Genomic DNA, 18988 nt, shown 5'->3' with positions numbered 1-18988 from the left:
ATAGCAAGAGTTTAGGGCATATATAGTTATGATGGAAATTACAAGTGTGTCATATAAAAGCTTTACGATTAATATTTACGAGTATGTTATGTAAAAAATTTCTTTTAATTTTAATTTTTTTATCGGACTCCACAAATTCATCAGTGAAATGATATTTTAATTTTCAAACACTTTGAGATTCACCGACAAAGATTTGATCCGTAGAGGAGCTTTAAAAAAAAAAAAAACTCCTTAATGCGCTATGTGCTCTTATTCAAGAATTATCTTCAAAGACAATTCAAATATATGTGTATTTGGTTTAACTTTGTCAAGGGACTTTGGGCCTTTAAAATCCCAAAGGAAGAAAATTTAAGGTGTTTGGAAATTATTTGTTGGGCCGCTTTGGAGAAATACCAGCATTGGCAAAATTGAAAGCCCTGCCTTAGGCTTTCAGCATTTTCAGAAGGTGGGTTTTGTGATAAATGATTTTTTTTTTCTTATCATATTGCCCCACTAATAATTTGATATACCGGTTTTGCCCTCACAATTGTTCATCTTCTCTCTGCACATGTGGACTTCATTGAGGTGGAGGAGCTAGACAGACGATGGTGAGAGGTCGGTCAGGACCCTGCGACACTGGCGTCGCATCAACTAGGGTCGCCTAACCTCATCTACCCATCACCTGGCTCACATGACTTCGAAGTCCAGACCTGCCACTTGGCTCACGGGATGCTGGAGACCAAATTTAGCTCGCTTGAGGTCACGCGACCTCGGCGTCACCTCACCTAGGGTTGCGCAACCTCGACAGTCCAGTCTAGTAATCAAAGGGCCAGATTTGGGAAGCCTACTCATCGAAATTCTAGATCGGGGAAGTTTAAGGTCACATGAGCTCGACGTTGACTCCTAATTGGCGAATTCGTAGGTTCAATTCCCATTGGACACACGTCAATGGGATCCTATAATAAGTCCTTGTCTAAGGTTGCGTGACCCTAGCGACGAGCCTTGCTTGAGCTTCACCGACCTCCGCAGCTATGGTCGGGCTTTGCGCATGTTCTTGCATGTTCTCTTCATGGTCAAGCCTCACCGAGCTCTGTTTGCCTTGCCTAAGCTCTGCTACAACGAGGGTTTGCCGATCAACGCTCGCCGGGCCAACGGCCCACCGAAGCAAGGGAAGTATCCTTGCCCTCTTTGTCTTTGGTTGCTGAGTTGCTCCCTCCCTTTTTTCTTCTTTTAACTTCAAAGTTGCTTTACACCAAATATGCATTAACCAAGCTATTTGCTTTCAACAAAGACACCGTCGTTAAAAAATAATTGGAAAAATGACTTTAAGTTCCTCCAAAGTTGTACTAAATGTGATAAGATACGTCGGTAAAGCTTTGGCCTCCAAAGACCTTCTCAAGATTGAGGTGTTTGGTTCAGTATTTTCAAAGACCTTCGAGTCAAAATTAGCATTTACAAAGTCCCTTCACCCGATATCAATCCACCCAACATTGTCATTCGGTATTTTTAGGTTGTTGCTTTTAGAGATAATGATTTATTTTCTCCCAACTTGGCAATCATAAAATTATCTAATTTTCAATTCTACCCTTGACCTCACTTTTCTTAGGCGCATCTGGATCCCGTTAGGGGTGTGCATGGTCCGGGCCGGTCCGGTCCCGGCATGGAACCGGGGACCGGACCGTAGTCCCGGTCCCCATATTTTCGGGACCAAGGACCGGACCGGGACCGCCGGGTCTTGGTCCGGCCGGCCCTGTCCGGTCTCGGTCCCGACCCGATGGGACCGCTAACTATTGAAAATATAGTCAATTTAATAAATTATGCCATGGTAAAAACATAGCGACTCGCTATGACTTTTATGATTGACGAACTTGACCAAAATGTTCGAATTCAATACTAAATCCAGCCATTACATGATAAAAACATCACCAACCGCACTCAAAAAAGCATGCATGGAGAAAACATGACCAAAAACAAGATGGAAAATAAGACTAAAAAGAGAGTCTTGAGGAAGAGAGTGCGACCGTGCAAGGTTGGGAAAAAAATGGGCGATGGACTTTTATTATTCTGTTTTGTTTTCCATTTTTTTTTTGCAATTGTATATATTTATATAGAAATAATTATATATTATTGGCGGTCCGGTCCGGGCCGGGCCGGTCCGGTCCCAATGCAAGAAACCCGAGGACCGGACCGCCCAATCACCGGTCCCATTTATTGGGACCGGGGACCGGACCATCCACCTCAAGGACCGGACCAACCCGGCCAGGTCGGGCCGGGCCCGGAGTTGGTCCGGCCTGTCCGGTCCAGTTTGCACACCCCTAGATCCCGTGTTGTGGTTGGCGTCCTCGGAACTAGCAGGCGTCATCTGATATCTGCCAACAGCAACCATCGACAAAGCCTGCCTGACCTAAGTAAGGCTATGCTTGGGGTCAAAGATAGTAGGTAAAAGCAAGGCTATACCTGGGGTCAAAGATAGTAGGTAAAAGCTCCCTCAAATGCACCGAGCATGCCTGCGCAAAGATAATTGATTGGAGGACGTTTCACACGCATGGAAAGAAGAAATGATCCAAATATATAATCTTCGAAGAATTATGTCCCAACAGAGAACAACAAAACAAAAGAGGGACGATCGTCCGCAGTAGAATAGTGAATGTTTTCCGATTCGTGACAAGTGTGAGGGTCTAAGTTCGTGAAGTGTAGAAGATGGTGATATCGACCTGTTCTTTGGGATTTGCCCCTTTTTAAGTCTACATTCATACAAGCTGCGTAGTCTTCGTTGGTAAAGGTTTCCCCGGCCGAGCTTTTCTCGTTTTCATGCGAGTTGCACATGAGTAGAGAACACAAAGGCTTTTCCAAAATTCCATGTGGCAATGTACCATCCACTCGCAATGCCCCGCGAGAGCTTGTTGTCAAAGGATGTTTGGTGGTCGCAAAGATGTGCAAAAGCACAGAAACGAAACGACGATGGCCACTTTGAAAGTTTTGATTTGTCACACTTGTTATTCGTCTTCGTCACGGCTGACGTCGCCGCCAGATATTTCTCCTTCCTCGACCTCCCGTACCAGCGGATTGATAAGACCCCCCAACTCGGCCATCGCTTGCCTGCTCCGACCCCGAGCTCCCGAGCCCTTCCTAGCCCCCGTTGCTCTTGCTCGACCCAGACGCAGAGCCAGTGTTTCTGCGACGATGGCATCTGGGTAAGCGTTTGTTTGTTTGCTTGTTGTTCTCCGTTTGGTTGCTGAGAAATTGACAGAAAATTTCACTCTGCTTAGTTTGGCGCTACGGATCGTTTCTTCTTTTAGATTCCTTTTCTCTGGGTTGTTCCTCCTCTACCTTTTGCTTCAAGAAGAGTGCAATTAACTCTCCATGCTTCATAAATTTGCAAGTTTGGGACGCTTGGATATTTTCTCTAGACTTATATCAGCTGAATAAAGAGCATTTTCTCTGTCAAGAACTGGGAAAGTTTGAAACTTTATACTGTTTGGTATGTTAAAATTTAACTGAGCCAACTAACTTTTTTCCCCTTATCTTGCCAAGCAAATGAAACCCGCTATTTCTATCACAAAATTTTTTGTCAGTTCTTACTTAGTGATTTGTGCTCTGGTTGTCATTCTGCTTTTGCTCTGGTTACTGACTTTTTTTCCTATTTCTCTGTGAGCAAAAGAGTTAAAGAGGTTCTTCCTCCGGCTCTTACCTCTACTTCAGACCCGCCTCCAATCTTTGATGGAACGACAAGGTTTGCTTAGGAGTAGGATAGCATTATTATACCCAGTTAATTATAAATTGCATACTTCTAAAAGAACTTCTCTTCCCATCTTACTACAGATTATACATCTCTTACACATGCCCTTTCGCACAGCGTGTGTGGATTACCCGGAACTGCAAGGTTGTTGATTCTCTCTCTCTCTCTTTCTCTCTCCACGTTTGTATCGGGCTGTTAACAAATAAAAAGACGTGTATAGTCATGTTTCTTCTCTCATTTGATGTAGAATTGGCTGTTATTAACTTGCCGTCTTGGGTCAAGCAGGGACTGCAGGATCAGATCAAATTGGTCCCTATTGATCTGCAAAACAGGCCTGCTTGGTACAAGGAGAAAGTCTACCCAGCTAACAAGGTAAAATTCCAAGGGAACCTTGTGACATGTTTTGGGAATGTGCAGTGCATATAAGACATTCTGAAGAATAGTTATGAAGCATTTAAGATTAAAAAAAAAAATTATCCTTGAACAAGCTACTACCGTTTCTCAAAAGGCCAAGATGCATAAACAAGAGATTTTTGCAACTTATGGTGTTGTTGATGATCATGTTGCGGAGTATGTTGTGGACATTCGTTGTACTATATACCATACCTGGGTCTGGTAGACGCTCTGCTGGAATTGCTTTCCACTTGAAATTACAAGCCTAAAGGATCATGACAATTTCTTCCCTTTCTTTTTGTGTATTGTGGTGTGTCAACTCAGGTGCCGGCCTTGGAACACAACAATAAAGTACTAGGAGAGAGTCTGGATCTAATTAAGTATTTAGAAGCTAACTTTGGAGGGCCTTCACTTTTGCCCGAGGTAAGTTTCAGAGGAACATTAACACTTTTCTGGTATGCCCTAGTATTGACTATAATGAATTCTTATCCTCCGGGATACAGGATCCTGCAAAGAAAGAGTTTGCAGAGGAGCTCTTCTCATACACCGACACGTTCAGCAAGTCCGTGGTCTCCTCCTTCAAAGGAGAAGGGGACGACCAAGCTGGTAAGTCTCAATTCCATTTGTCATTTATCTGTCAATCTGAAATAGTGAATGATAGCAGTGGTGATTGGCGACCGCCACAGCTGGTGCATTTGATTTCATTGAGAAAGCCCTTTCCAAATTTGAGGACGGACCTTTCTTCCTGGGGCAGTTCAGCCTGGTAAGTAGACATTTGTTTTCTTTTGACTTGACTTATGTTTGCTAAACATTAGCCTTCTCCTTTTTTTTCCAAAATGCATGTCATATTGGAGAACTCCAGCTGAGAAAAGTATTGCTCAGAATTGGAGAAAAATTGAGTTTGCCTCTCTAAGGTGTTCTGTGAACCTCTGCAGGTTGATATTGCTTATGCTCCATTTATTGAAAGATTTAGGCCATATCTACAAGAAGTGAAAGGCATTGATATTACAGTAGGCAGGCCAAAACTAGCAACCTGGATTGAGGTACTAAACAGAATGTCTGTCTGACACACAATGATCCTGCACATCATCACCTGTGAAAATTTGTTTGATCTCTGCCCTTTGATTCTCTCTTTCTTTTGTGTGCACTTCACATGCATTCTTATTAGCTTGCGCTTGCAGATCATGATGTGCAATTGTATTGGCACAGTTCACTTTCTTTCTTTTTTCCGCTTTCACTGAGCAGAATGATTTTTAGAGTAGGAAACTTTGTGATTTTAACTCTGGAAATCTTTGATTGCATCAGCAAACTGAATTGTCCTGTACAATGTTAAACGTTGAGTTAAGATTATCTGATGTATGAATTCCTTTTAGGGAAAGATTGATCGGTATTTACTTTTTCGGTTTAGAGATAAAAGTATTCGTATACGAAAGATCGATGTCATTCATCTGATGGAAGAACAATTCGAATTCTTAAAGATAACTCAGCTCAGTTCACGTGTCTTACTTATCCTTGTAGGAGATGAACAAAAACGAGGCTTACGCTCAAACCCGCCAAGACCCCAAGGAGCTTGTCGAAAGCTACAAGAAACGATTCTCGGTATATGCCCTACAGACTTCTATTCGGCTCAGTGATATTACTGCTGTGCGTATCTGCAAGCAAGAAGCTAATCCTTTTTGTTCATCTTCGTTGTACAGGCCCAGCTCTGATCCGTCTGGCTGATCATGAGGGCCCAAGTGGTCTATTATCACCTCCCTAAGAGTTAAAGAGTGAATATGGATGTCTGGTATCGCAGAGAAGCTATGTCTATTAAGACTAAGAGCAGCATTCCCGCAGTTTCTCTTGTTTCTGTGTTGCGAATTTGAAGTACTCTATTGATAAAAGGGCAGTAATAGCCAATGCAATAAAGCTCATCAGGCTCTTCTAATTTTTACTCCATCGTGAATTGTAAAGTCAAACTGAACTCAATCGTCGGTTGTTATTTGACACATCTTCTTATTCGTTCTAAGATCGATCAAATATCGTGAGGACTTTGCTTATGCCGTGAACAGATTGAGGATTTTAGGTATGACACTCGTAGCTACAATTTTTTTTCTTCTCTCTGGCGAGAAGCTAAATTTACATCTAGATCTTCACTTTGGATTCTATTGAAATATACACATCTGTATAACCAAAGAAGAAAAGAAAATGACTTACAACAGATGGCTTCTTGATAAATGAACAATATTGTTGGAGGCCACATTGGATCCAAATATCAAGAATAAAATAAAAGGATTCTCAAATTGCAAGTTCATCAATTACGGAAGTGTTGCCACTTGACAAACTGCATGTCATTCTCCATCCCAGATGTGTCTTAGAGTTGTCTATCGCTAAGTTAAATATCATGTCCGGACCAAAAAAAAAGATGAACTGCTAGAGGCCAAAAACTTTCACCTCCAGTAACTCCAGCAACAAGGGACTATCGACAAGAAGTATCTGTTACCTTGAGCACAGTACTCAAGTATGGCTCTATATCCAAGATAAGTATGCTGGGTTGATGTCGCTTGAACGAGTTGTGTGTAGAGATTATCTTACGCCTGAAAACCACAACTATAAAGGGCAGATAGACTTATCTGAATAATACTTTCCATATCTTCCCCATGTACACAATCAAAGACCATATGGCGAGCCATGCCGAGATATAAAGCAAGACAACTCCAGAAGCTACTAAAGTATCGGATCCTCCGAGACTGCATGAGAAAAACATGGATTAGTCGGGGCATTAGATCTTCAAGGGATGATTAAATATGATCTTTCGCATCCCTCCTGATTCAGAGAAAGAAATCTATACGACATTCTTGCAGGAAAGCTAAGTTGTTACAAACCTCCTGTCTCTAGTAGCCAATAAAATGGTTAGTGCGGTCATCTGCATAGCAGTTTTCCACTTCCCTAAATTATTTACAGCGACAGCCTGAAAAAGTTACATCCTAATGAGTGGGGCAAAGGAGAAAAGCAATTCTGGCAACCTGTTAAACAGTTCGAAGGCAGGCAATGGACTACCAAAGATAACGTCTGACCTCTAAAAGCTTGCTATTCTGAGAAGCAGCCCATTCTCTAACTGCAGACATCGTTATCTGTAACAATTTGTGCAAGTATTGAGTTACAACGAATCAAAAGAATTTTGAGCTAGAATGTAGTATCAATGATCACACCAGATAGCGAAACAAAGGAAAAGATACTTTCAAGTGAGCTCCTATTAAAGCACATGAACATGGGGACAAAAAATACACTCACAAAAATGCACTCATTGGGATATAAACTAAGAAATGATGGACAGAAGAACTTGATTTCTCATCTCAACAGTGAATGTGCCAGATGGCCAAGATAAAACATTTGTAACCTGAAACTTGACAGGATGAAGAAAATAAGGAGTATCTCTCATTAACTAGTGAATTGCTCCATAATGATGTCCTAATCAATCATCTACTGATAGCTCAAGTAAGATGCATGAATCCTTCCAAGAACAAATACAAAACCGAACTCCACAGAATAATATGCAAGCTGCCCTACGGCACAAAAACTGCTATGTAAACATGTGAAGTATCATCATGTCTTTGAAGCAGTTAACTGACGGTTCTGGTTAACAAGGCAAAGGATTGAATGGAAAATTCCAAAACAACCATGCACTGAAAGTTCCATGAAATAATGTCATTTTCCCTTCTACGGTTCAAGGTAACCGAATGGTAAGGAGCTAGTCCTGTATAGTACGTATTTGAGATATAGTGCTACAAAACGTACAGATTTGAGATATAGTGCTACAAAAAAAAACACTCTAGAAGTTTGCCATTTCCTTTCTAGCTATTTCTCATTTTGAAGCATTGGCAGGTAACCAAAGAGGCATCTCAAAGTAAGAGCAATAACGATAATATGCCATCTCCTTTTCTGTAAAGCCTAGTTGCCTAATAATCTTGTACTTCGGGGTTTTATCAATTCTACTCAGCATTTTAAAAGCCTCAATTCAAAGTTAAAATTCATAGACAATTAGCAGAGCCACTATCTAATGTGACAGTTGACATGGTACTTTCCTAACGATGACGTGGAATTGACTTCTTTGAAAAGATGAAACGCAGCACTATTACACAAACATTGATAGAGGAAGTACCAAAATAGCAAGAAAATGAGAGGCACAAAGGCCAATAGCGCAATTTGTGATTTGGCCACCCACCAACCACAATCTATTCGCATCTGTTCCACCACGCTAGGCTGACATAAATTGCCTTCATCTGTGCCATTGAGTAATGTGTGTCGTGTATTTATTGCATTGTTTGTCTTTTCTGGAAGCGTATGAAGCAGTATGCATTTAGCAGTTAGTCATGACCATTTCATATAGCAGTTGCCACAACGACAATTAGCAGCCAAGCCAACCCAATAATAGGACTAGCATAGTATTTAAACTAACAGAGACACTTGAGTATGAGTGGAAGTCTTTATAGTACAGAATAGATTAGAGATAAAGGTAAACAGTTGGGCCCGCATTCTATAGTTTGAGAATCTTCCTAATAAAACACTCGGTCAACAAATCAACAGAGAAAAAGAGAGCACATCACTCAAGCATAGAGGTTCCGACATCATTGAAAGGAGTGACATTCCTATAATGCACAACAATTAGACAAAGTAAAACTTACATTACTGTTCTTCATTTCTAATTTCCCCTTTTAAATTGGCCAAATTGAAACCCGAAACTCCCATGTGCAAATTTGGCACATTCAACTAATAGAGAAAAACCTATATGGCTTATCAATTTGGTAAATGTCAATAGGATGATTTTCTTAGGGAGGTACATCAAAGGACGGATCATGGACATATTCCATATCAAGGACAATCTACAATATCGAGAAAGATAAGAAGGACATTGATGAATAAGTATGCTTAAGAAATGAGTGATGAAATTTACCTCTCTACCAATTATAGCTATTGAAGGGACGGTCATTAGCCATGGTACTTGCTCGAACACGTTAACCTCCAAAGGCCTGGTACATAGCAAGACTAATGTGGCAGCTACCATAAGCTGCATTAAGTATTGCAATCAGCTAGCCTTTTCTATCTCCAAGTTAAGACATCAGTGTATAAGCTAGAGGTTGTAAATAAGTTGCACTTTTGATAAGGTGGATAGCACATACCTTGTCAGCTACAGGATCTAAAAAAGCACCAAATACAGAGCCTAATCTCATCTGTAAGACATTGAACAGTTTCAGTGCTTTTGTTATAAAACACAAAAGAAGTCTCCTTCAAATTTAAAGCAGACGCAAAACTGTATACCTTCCTAGCAAGATACCCATCAAGCCAGTCTGTGATTGCAGCAGCAATAAAGGTGCTCGTCGTAGCAGTTGTCCCCCACCAACTATCGACATAGAAGGCTGGTATATCGCGTGTTAAGTCAGTCTCAACAAAACCGAGACACCGAATGGCAGAATCATGGTAAATTTTGCACAAAATACTTTAGACAATTTTGTCTCCCATGAAGCTTACAATGTGGATATGACTCTTTGCACTTCCAGTGGCATTAGAAAGCAAACAAGCACCATAAAACCACAGTGGAAAAGATATACTCGATTGTGAATGCCTGGCATAGCTCCATAAGCGTAGATGCCCTAACATCTCAACAGTGATGGAGATAAACAAAGAAAAACACACAAATGGCAATATAGGCACGTGCAAGCACATATGTTAAAGTGAACCTCATATTTCAAATGCCACTTCCAATAGAATGCCACTGCAATGCTCTACTTGGTGCAAAGAAGCTTAAGATCGATCTTAGAACGTCATTGAAATGCCAAAAACTGCCCTGTGCATACCAAAACGAAGTGGATTTTGGCCGCTATAACAAATTCTAAGGCGAGACTGGTGAGATACACAGAACACGCGGTTAAGATCAATGCCATACCTGAAGCAAGCCTATTGTTTTTGCAATTCGTGAACAGAAAGCGACATCAACCCAGATTGATCGCCAACATTCCACAACAGCCCCCAGAGAGAGAGAGAGAGAGAGAGAGGGAGCTAAAACGATAACGGATCAACCTTAAACCAAGAATCTTTCTAACGCATACGAGATTCAACAAAACTTTCCTGAACGTCTCATCAAACACATCGCAGACGCCGAAAAGGATTTGACACCCACATAAGCATATTAAAAAAGCTCCAAAATGACAGATCAAAAAGCCGACTTTGCAATCTAAACACAGAACTCAGGAATCGCGGACATACTGCTAATGAGTAGGGGCACGGCGGCGACACGGCCAAGCGTCAGGACCGTCGGCAACGTGAGCAGCTTATCTGTCGGCTTGTCGCTACAATGTTGCATCGAAGGCGACGGGGCAATCTGATCGGGGGCGAGCAAGCGCGTTTGCTGGTCATTATCGTCCGAAAAGCAGCCTCTTTTGGCGCCATCCTCCGACCGCATGCTGGAAACAGACACAGACCCAGCAAAATCTCCTCTGTTCTCGGTCTCGGAGGTGCTAAAATAAGACCACGCCCAGCCACATTTGCTGTTGTGCCGCGTTTAGATTGAACTCCTCTAGGTTGTTGCTGCGAGGGGACGTCCAGTGGTAACGTGCGCATGGGGTGCGTAGGGTGGCAACTTGCGCACCTCGTGGGGTTTCGTCGGCGATCCGGGTGGGGGAGGTCGGAGCGGGGGCGGGTCGGACTCGGGCCCTGTTGGATGGGTTGGCGCCAGGAAATGGGGAGCGCGTGAGAGCTGGGACTCGCGCTGGCCTCCCCCATCGTTGCCGCTTTGGTGTTTTGATAGGGGCGTTAAATGTTGTCGGGTTGGCGAACCTTAGAAATTAATTGATGCATGTGGTTAAGTTAACAAGCGTCACATAAATACTCATTAACAAGTAATCCTACATGTCTCTATATAATTTTTAAAGCAAATACTCTCGAGGCACTTGTCAATGAGATTTTTTTTTTTAATCATTAATCATCATGACTAGCGTTATAAAGTTACTTGGTACCAACACCTTTAAGAAAATGTCCGATATATAAACAACCCTCTCCAAAATTGGTACTTTTAAGTGGAGTGGGTATCGGTCCTAAGTCAATCCAAAATTCGGACCGAATCGGCCTGTTCTGGATGGTTCCCGCAGTAACCAATCTGGTTCCTAGTTCTACCAATTTGGGACCGGTAATAATCGGTTCGATTGTCGGTTTTTTTTTTTTTTTTAAGGAATTAGATCGAATGGACTGAGCCAATAGAAATAGGTCACGTATATCTTTTTTTCTCATTTCTTGTGAGTGAGAGGGGAAAGGTAAGAACAGTCTTCCCCTTTCACTGCATTTGCAAATAATTCAATAAGAACAGTCCTCCAGAGCTGGTACTTTCCCCTTTCACCGCATATGTTTTGGTAAGAACGGTCTTCTTGTTCTTTTTTTTTTCCCCCTTTCTCCGAGGGTTCTCTCTCTCCTAGACTAGTTTTGAGAAGAAATTATTGAACACTAGACATCTAAATTCAAACTGCCATAAAACTATGCAAAAAAAACTCCAAGCATGCTTACTTTAAAGTGTTATCCCTAAATATTCAATTAATGGATTGTTATGAACAAAGTAGACATCCGGCCAGTTTCCAAGTTGATCATGGAACTGGTTGGTCTGATTCTAGGGTCAATAGGATCGGTTTTCGCTTTCAAAAATATAAAACAACCCTAATTAGGGAGGTTTCGAGTTTTGGGGGAGGGGGGAGGTCGATATACTCTAGAGCTGATCACCCCTACTCTTAAGTGATTAAACCTAATCTTATTAGGTTTAAAGGGATATCGATATGAACTCGTATGTGCTTTAAAGAGGAGTAATTTAAAGTGCACTAAAACCAGCTAAATTTAGTTAATAAAACAATCTATGGCTCTAAAATCGACTAATAATCTATGTAAGAAGAATGTGACGAATCTATTCTATTAGAAAATGTGCATACTCATTGTGTTTACTCAAATAAATTAAAAAATACACAACACAAAGGAACTATACAAGCATACACGGAAAGAGAAATATATTTTAATGTTTCAATTTTTCTAGGAAGGTTGTTTAAGAGAGAGATAAATAGAAGTTTTAGGCTCCATTTGTTTCGAGAAAAATGAGACATTTTTGGAAAATGTTTTCCAACAAGTCATTTTTCAGGAAAATGACCATATTTTTTGAAGATTTGTCTAAAATCTGAAAATGCATTAATAAATATTTTCTGCCATTTGGAATGGAAAATCATCTTTCGTGAACTCATTTTTAATATTTTTTTATTTTTATTTTATATTTCCTTATTAAAAAATCGAATTGTAAATTATTTTTTATTTTTTCTATTCCCGTTTTCTGCAGGTCGCCTACCACAGGCAAGCTCGAGTCTTACCACAGGCCCGTGAAGCCTCGCCTCGCCAGATCTAGCGAAACCTTGCCACTCCCCACATCCATCGGCTTTCTCACCAGCCGTGCAATTTCTTCCTGGGTGATCAAATTCTCACCACCTCCAACGTTGCCGCCCTCGTTGCCTTCCTTCTTAAACCTCAACCCGATCTTCCAGTCCTCCACGATCTACTTACTGTTGGAAACTTGGCCCATGAATATGGGAGACATCACCACGGGGACCCCAGCGTAGATGGCTTCCAGCATGGAATTCCACCTGCACTGTGGGTCCAGAAACCGCCCATCGAAGGGTGGCACAACACCTTCAGTTGCTCCCACCAGGGCACCACCAGGCCCATGTCCGCCGCGCATGCGCTCCCAATTAGCGACGTCTCCCCGCGCGCCGCCCACAGGAACCACACCTTGCTGTCCCGCAATCTGGCCACTAAGGGTGCGTTTGATCGTCGGGATTTCTTGTCGGAATAGGATTGGATAGGATAAGATAAGAAATCTAGGGATTTGGCCATATCCTATCCACTATTTGGTGAATCATGGATTTAAAGTCTGATATTCTCATATCTTATCATATTCTGCATTTGGTAGAAGCTGTATATCAATATAAAGGACATATATGCCCCTATGTGATGCTCATGAAATATTCCGATCTTATTACTATAAAAATAACGTTTTCATACACAAAAAACTTGAAAATATACACATTTTATTAGATTTTCAAACCTCTTTGCAAAAAAATAAAATAAAATAAAAATAGAAACAAATGAGACAAGAAAGTTGTCATCATTTTAAAAGTTAACTTTTATATGACGGATAAGAGAAATCCTATCCGACCTTATCCTACCCCCTACCCTCGGATTTTTTTATCCGGGTTATATCCCCTCTATATCCGACTTTATATTATCCGAGACACCTATCAAACATGGGATAGGATAAAATATATCATATCCTAAGTTTTATACGGACGACCAAATGCGGCCTAAGGGTGAGCAAAAAAGATCGCCCGGAGTGAATCGGGACCGATGGTCCAGTTCCCGATTTTAGAAGAACCCGATTTGATTCATAGTTCCTAAATTGGAACAAGTGACCGGGACGGTCCGGTCCGATTCTAGGGCCCAAGATCAAACCAGACCAGACTGGTCTTTTTTTTTTTTTTTTTTTAAAGTAAACGTAGTGTTTACTTGTTTAGACTTAGGGTTTGCTTTGCTTCATTTCAAGCACGGACCTCTTTTCTTGCCTCTCCGGTCTCCACTTCTCTCGTGACTCGCAAGTCCCAGTAGCTGATCTTGTCTCTGTACCTCACCATAGGAGCCCGATTGCTCGGCCTTCGTCTCTTACGTGTGCGTGTGCCTCCGCTTGACACCTCCCGCGTCACTCAACTCGCTCGGTTCCGTCTCACATGTGCGCCTCTCGCTTGGCTCGCTCAGTCTCTCTTGCCCGCGTCGCGTTCCTCTTGCTGGATGCCTCTCGCCCAAGATCTCGGCTTGAGTGTAGACTCTCGCCTCCCTCTCTCGCTCTGTTTTACCCGATTGCGGCCACAAGTAGGTCTCGTTAAGGTAAATGCTCAATACTCTCTTTTCTTGGCCCATGCTAGTTTTGTATTAATTACCGGTTCTATACTTTGTTGTTTCTGGAATTTAGTGCTCTGGGGAAAAAACAGAGCTTTGTATGTCTCGATGGCCTATCTTATTACATATGCAATGTAGTGTTCTTCGCAAAAACAGAGCTTTGCAAGAACTTATTGCAACTCCTCAGTGATTAACGGATTTGAATAAACATGTAGCGGTTTTCTTTTTCCAGACAATGCGTCCAGTGCATCTTGAGCTTGGACTGTGGGCAGTGAGCACAAACTTGCATTGAAATGTTATTGAATTGTCCAGTGCATTGTTCGGTAATGCATCCAGTGCATTTTGAGCTTGGACTGTGGGCAGTGAGCCCACACTTTTGCTCTTTGAGCTTCCAACGTTACTGTCCAATGCATTGTCCATAATGTGTTCATCTCCAAATATCACGAAATGTTATTGAATTGCTGTTGAGATTTTAACGTTACAAGTGCATAATTTTTTCACAAACATAGGTTCCTTGGAACCGCCCGAGAACCAAACCTAACCGATGGTCCGATCCGGTTCCCGATTCCGAGGGTGGCCGGTCCGATCCACGATTTCAAAAAATGGGGACCGGGACCATCGGTTTGGTTCCCGATTTTTTATGGGAATTGAACCGGACCGGGAACCGCTCACCCCTACTGGCCAACATCTCCTCCATCTGAGCCTTGGAGACCGATAAGAAGCTCCCGAGAGAGACGTACAGGACAACCCCCGAGATGAGAGTCGAGGCACCAGAGATGAGCCACGTTGCCAGGCCTGTCACCGCCGCAGAAGGGGAAGGTGGGGCCGATGCAATAGGCGGGCGTGGAGAGTTGAGTTCGTAGGGCATCCATGAAAGGGCATTAGAGCTCGTAGAAGTAGGCGAAAAGGAAGTAGTTGGCCTTGGAGGTCTAGGCAGCGCACTTCAGGGTCCCGCTCAATGCACGGTGATCGCCCACCGGCCAGGCAAGGCGAGGCTAGGAATTAGAAAAAAAAATTTAAAAAAAAAATAATAACAATAAAAATGATGAATTTTAAATAAATAAATAAATAATCAAAATAAAGTAAAAATAATAATTAAAAACAAAGAAAATATGAAAGAGATGAGGAAAGAAATATGAGTAAAATATTATCGCCACTTTTGAAGAGATTTTTTCCATAGAAAAAATATTTTCCTTGAGTAGCTTATTTTCTATGAACTAAATGCCGAAAAATCTATAAAACGTTTCCTTGAAAATTATTTTCCAAGAAACAAACATAGCCTTAATTCACGTCGATTTTCTTGTTGATTCGGGCTTTCTCATTAAATATATTTAACCGAGACCACTCGAAAAGTTTTCGGACCCTTGTGGCTCAAGTTGAGCCCAAGAAGGCCCGTCGTTCAATCAAGTCCACGACCAAGTCTAGGAGCACGATGGCTAGGCATAGGGGCTGTCGCGACAATGGTGGCCAAAGCTAGGGTTAATTTTTCCTATTTGTTTTGATTGAGGGATCCGGTACGGAATTTTAAAAATGAAACAGAAGTGCTTAGAGAAAAAAAATGACAATTTCTATTATGTAAACGCAGATTCCGACTTCGCCGCGCCCCCCCAACCAAAAAAACAACGTTTTGGAAGAAACTAAGAGCTTGGTCGGTTTTGCATAAAAATAAAAATAAAAAACATCTCGATTTTTTTTAACAAACATAAGAACGATAATAGGATAATTTACTTTTTAAAATTTTTTATTTTAAGTGTTAAATGTACCACGCCAAATAAAACATTAAATTAAAAGAGCAAGAAGAAATATAAAATTAAAAAAAGAAAAGTATAATCAAGCAAACCCTAATACAAGTCCGCGATCGGATCAGTCCACAATAATAATGAACGTTGGGAGAAGGAATTTGGTATAGGAGGGTCCTCGTCCTTGCAGTCTCGCCATATGGACCTATGTACTCTTCTATAATAGCATATAAGGAAGATGAAACGAATATCGAATTAGACATACGATAGGCCATTCATGGATTATAGCCAAAGGTGAAGATATCACAAATGGATCGATTTGTCCGAACCTCATGCCACGGTGATGTATCATCGGGTCTATTTTGTCTATTGTGGCTCGCTATTTTATCTATCTGGAAGGAGCTTCTCTTGGAGTGGCTCTGCCCCTGAACTTGGCAAGTAGAGGTAGCGCAAGAATAATCAATCAAGTGAGCCATTGACGAAACCATGTGATCCATTTTACCGTGTCGCCTATGGTTTTCCTCGCAGAGCTAGCAGATGCAATGTTCTACTTCTTTATATAGAAGTTAGGATATGATATATGAATGAAAATGTATAAATTAGCAATACGTGTTCTATTAAATCAGCTTATTGCCGTAGTGAGGGAAGGTCAACGGAGAGACATGCACGAGGAGGTTGACTCAGTCTCTGGGGCAGCTTTAATTTGTTTGACTGAGAGTATTTGATTGAGTCAAAGTACTTGCATTGCCTATGAGAGGTTGGCATTTTGGTATCAAGAACTCGGGAACAAAAAAATTCAAAAAGCAAAATTTTGAAATGTGAATCGAAATCTAACACCACGGTAAAAAGATACCTCAAGTGTCAATATTTGTGTACGGCGCTTACTTTGATACTAATATTTTTTTTATCACTTAAGTGTCATTTTTTTTTTAAAAACGATTATTTAAGTGCCAACTCCCGTGAGGTCACCGAAATTTATTGCCGTTGCAACCAAAGTGAATGGTTTTCTCCGATTTGGTACTAAAGTGATTTTTTTGAATCACTTAAGTGCCAATTTTTTTAAACGATTATTTAAGTGTCAACTCTAGTGAAATCACTAGAATTTCTTGTCGTTGGCACCAAATTGATTATTTTTTCTTTAATTTGGCATTAAAGCGATATTTTTTTATCACTTAAGTGCTAATTTTTTTTAAAATGATTATTTAAGTGCCAATTCCGAGGAGGTCATCGGAATTTCTCGCCGTTGGCATTAAAGTGATCGTTTTTTCTCCGATTTGGCACTGATGTGATTGCAAAATAAATATTGATACCAAAGTGAGCGCCGTAAATAAATATCGACACTTCAGGTGTTTTTATGCCTTTTTTATTATTCAATCGAGAAGAACCTACTTACTATAAACTTTATGCCAGTAATTAACAGTGGAAAACCATTCCTGTCTCATTGATATAATCTCTCGGTCACTTTCGTTTCCATCTCCTAAATTTTATTTATCTTCCTTTCAAGACAAACTACTATTGTTCTCCAAAAATCGGTCGCTCTCTTGTAACTGGTGCGTGGGATTCCGCACGTTTCTTATACCCGTCTCCTTCTCCATTTTCCTTTTCCAAACATAATTTGTAAAACCAGTGATAATCATCCAACCTTCCATTTTCCCCCGTTATCGAAACTCAAGCCCGTGAAATGCATCTTAAATCAATAAATCTTATAAGAAATTGTGCAATTTGCATGAACCCTAAATAAAAGGATTGGGGACTATTATTGTCAAAGCAATCTTCAAAAAAAAAAAAAAATCTACACATTTTAGTTGCCAAAGTAGAGACAGTGAGGCAAAGACTGAGGACAAAGGTAGAGGAGGTAGACAGAACCCAGCACGCCATTAACAAAAGTCTGGAGTCTGGATGGCTTTTACTGGGAAAATCAATAGCAAATGACTATAGTACCAGTCGCCGGCCAAGGAGGAAAAAGAAAATAGGAAGAAAAGAAGAGAAAAAAAGAAAAAAAAAAAAAAAAATTAAAATTAAAATTTAATTTTTTTTATAAAAAAAACTCCAATATTTTTAAAATACTTAGAAAATCTATTTATAACTCATTTAAAATCACGCGAGCTTCGAACTCACCGGAATCGGTTGTATCTTGCTGGACTGCTAGCCATCACCGAGGCCCTACGACTGGCGGAGGAAAGAGGAAGAAGGAAAAGAAAAAAAAAGAAAAAGGAAAATTTTAATTTTTTTTTATAGATTATAGAAATTATCATAATGTTTTAGGAATATTTTTTTTAAAAAAAAATTATGAGAAACAAATTTTCCTAAAATGATTAAATATTGAAGTGTTTGAATAATACAGATCAAGTCGTGTATGGATTGTTAAATTTATTCTACATGAAAATGGGTCAAAATGGGTTAAATAGACCCAATATAAGTCGAACCATATCGATCCAACCCATCTGTTTGATACATCTAGTGAACATCGGGCGGCCGGCGATATAATATTTTAATATTTTTTTATACTTTTATTTTTTATTTTTTCCCTTTATTTTATTATTTTCCATCTTCGGTGATCGGTTAGAGGGGACGGCAGGTTGGCGAGGTTGAGCCTCACCAAGGCTGCCCAAGGTCACCAGCTTACATCCCCTCGGCGAGACCTATATCGCTAGCCTGTTGTCCCCTCTAGCCGGTCGCCGGCAGTGATCGGCTAGAGGAAGAAGGGGGAAGAAAAAAAAAAGAAAGAAAAAGAAAATCAAATCAAATAAAAATTTAAAAATATTAAAATATTATATCATTGGATGGATTGAATTAGCAGAATTGCAAAATGTTTATAACTGAATTGGCCAAAAAAAATTAATTATGATTGAATTGGCATAATTACAATAAATTTATGACTTGTTTGGTAATTTGTCCATATCTTTTCTGGTGTGAAGACTTGGAATGGAAAGGATAATATCGAAAAGTATAAAGCGTCTTAACATATCATAATGTGTAACGAAAAAATCAAGATCACACTTGAAATAGTTGTGTAAAATTACTTTGTTAATATTTTGACAAGGAACGGAATGGCCGTTTCGGGAATAAGCACGCCTGGACCGAGCATTCCCACCCTGTTTCTAGGAAACAAGTGAAAGAAACAGAATCGCGCACGGAATAACAACTCCGTTCCGAGTCAACTCCTTTTCACTACGTGACCCCAACGAAG

The 18988-nt window shown here is 40.6% G+C and overlaps 2 protein-coding genes across 4 annotated transcripts; one reads left to right on the top strand and one right to left on the bottom strand.

Moving 5' to 3' along the window:
- The first annotated feature begins 2890 nt into the window (after positions 1–2890).
- On the top strand, positions 2891–6179 carry LOC115729194 (glutathione S-transferase L3-like). Of its 3 annotated transcripts, XM_030659664.2 has the most exons (11): positions 2907–3013; positions 3065–3173; positions 3641–3712; positions 3802–3862; positions 4004–4090; positions 4436–4534; positions 4615–4717; positions 4798–4874; positions 5047–5154; positions 5630–5710; positions 5809–6179. In XM_030659664.2, the coding sequence occupies exons 1-11, from the start codon at positions 2941–2943 to the stop codon at positions 5818–5820; spliced, it is 882 nt and encodes a 293-aa protein (XP_030515524.1). In that variant the 5' UTR covers positions 2907–2940; the 3' UTR covers positions 5821–6179. The 3 variants fall into 3 exon arrangements, with proteins under 3 accessions (XP_048139957.1, XP_048139956.1, XP_030515524.1); XM_048284000.1 differs by having other exon boundaries at positions 2891–3173; positions 5630–5707; positions 5806–6179; XM_048283999.1 differs by having other exon boundaries at positions 2893–3173.
- Positions 6180–6306: 127 nt separating this feature from the next.
- LOC115729195 (CDP-diacylglycerol--glycerol-3-phosphate 3-phosphatidyltransferase 1, chloroplastic-like) lies at positions 6307–10565 on the bottom strand. The gene is made up of 7 exons (XM_030659665.2): positions 10355–10565; positions 9410–9507; positions 9271–9321; positions 9045–9158; positions 7168–7224; positions 6976–7061; positions 6307–6840 (listed from the first exon to the last, which is right to left on the bottom strand). The coding sequence occupies exons 1-7, from the start codon at positions 10548–10550 to the stop codon at positions 6720–6722; spliced, it is 723 nt and encodes a 240-aa protein (XP_030515525.1). The 5' UTR covers positions 10551–10565; the 3' UTR covers positions 6307–6719.
- Between the last annotated feature and the right edge of the window lie 8423 nt (positions 10566–18988).

Source organism: Rhodamnia argentea, chromosome 8 (genome assembly GCF_020921035.1).
Source record: "Rhodamnia argentea isolate NSW1041297 chromosome 8, ASM2092103v1, whole genome shotgun sequence".
NCBI classification, from domain to species: Eukaryota; Viridiplantae; Streptophyta; class Magnoliopsida; order Myrtales; family Myrtaceae; genus Rhodamnia; species Rhodamnia argentea.
This window is presented reverse-complemented; position numbering and strand designations above follow the sequence as displayed.

Coding starts and splice junctions, on each gene's coding strand:
- LOC115729194 (XM_048284000.1), top strand. CDS start 2,893: ATGTTTGGTGGTCGCAAAGATGTGCAAAAGCACAGAAACGAAACGACG. Junction 3,713..3,801: donor ATCTTTGATGGAACGACAAG/GTTTGCTTAGGA, acceptor ATCTTACTACAG/ATTATACATCTCTTACACAT. Junction 4,535..4,614: donor GGCCTTCACTTTTGCCCGAG/GTAAGTTTCAGA, acceptor TCCGGGATACAG/GATCCTGCAAAGAAAGAGTT.
- LOC115729195 (XM_030659665.2), bottom strand. CDS start 10,550: ATGCGGTCGGAGGATGGCGCCAAAAGAGGCTGCTTTTCGGACGATAAT. Junction 7,225..9,044: donor TAGCTATAATTGGTAGAGAG/GTAAATTTCATC, acceptor AAATTGTTACAG/ATAACGATGTCTGCAGTTAG. Junction 6,841..6,975: donor TTGGCTACTAGAGACAGGAG/GTTTGTAACAAC, acceptor TTTCTCATGCAG/TCTCGGAGGATCCGATACTT.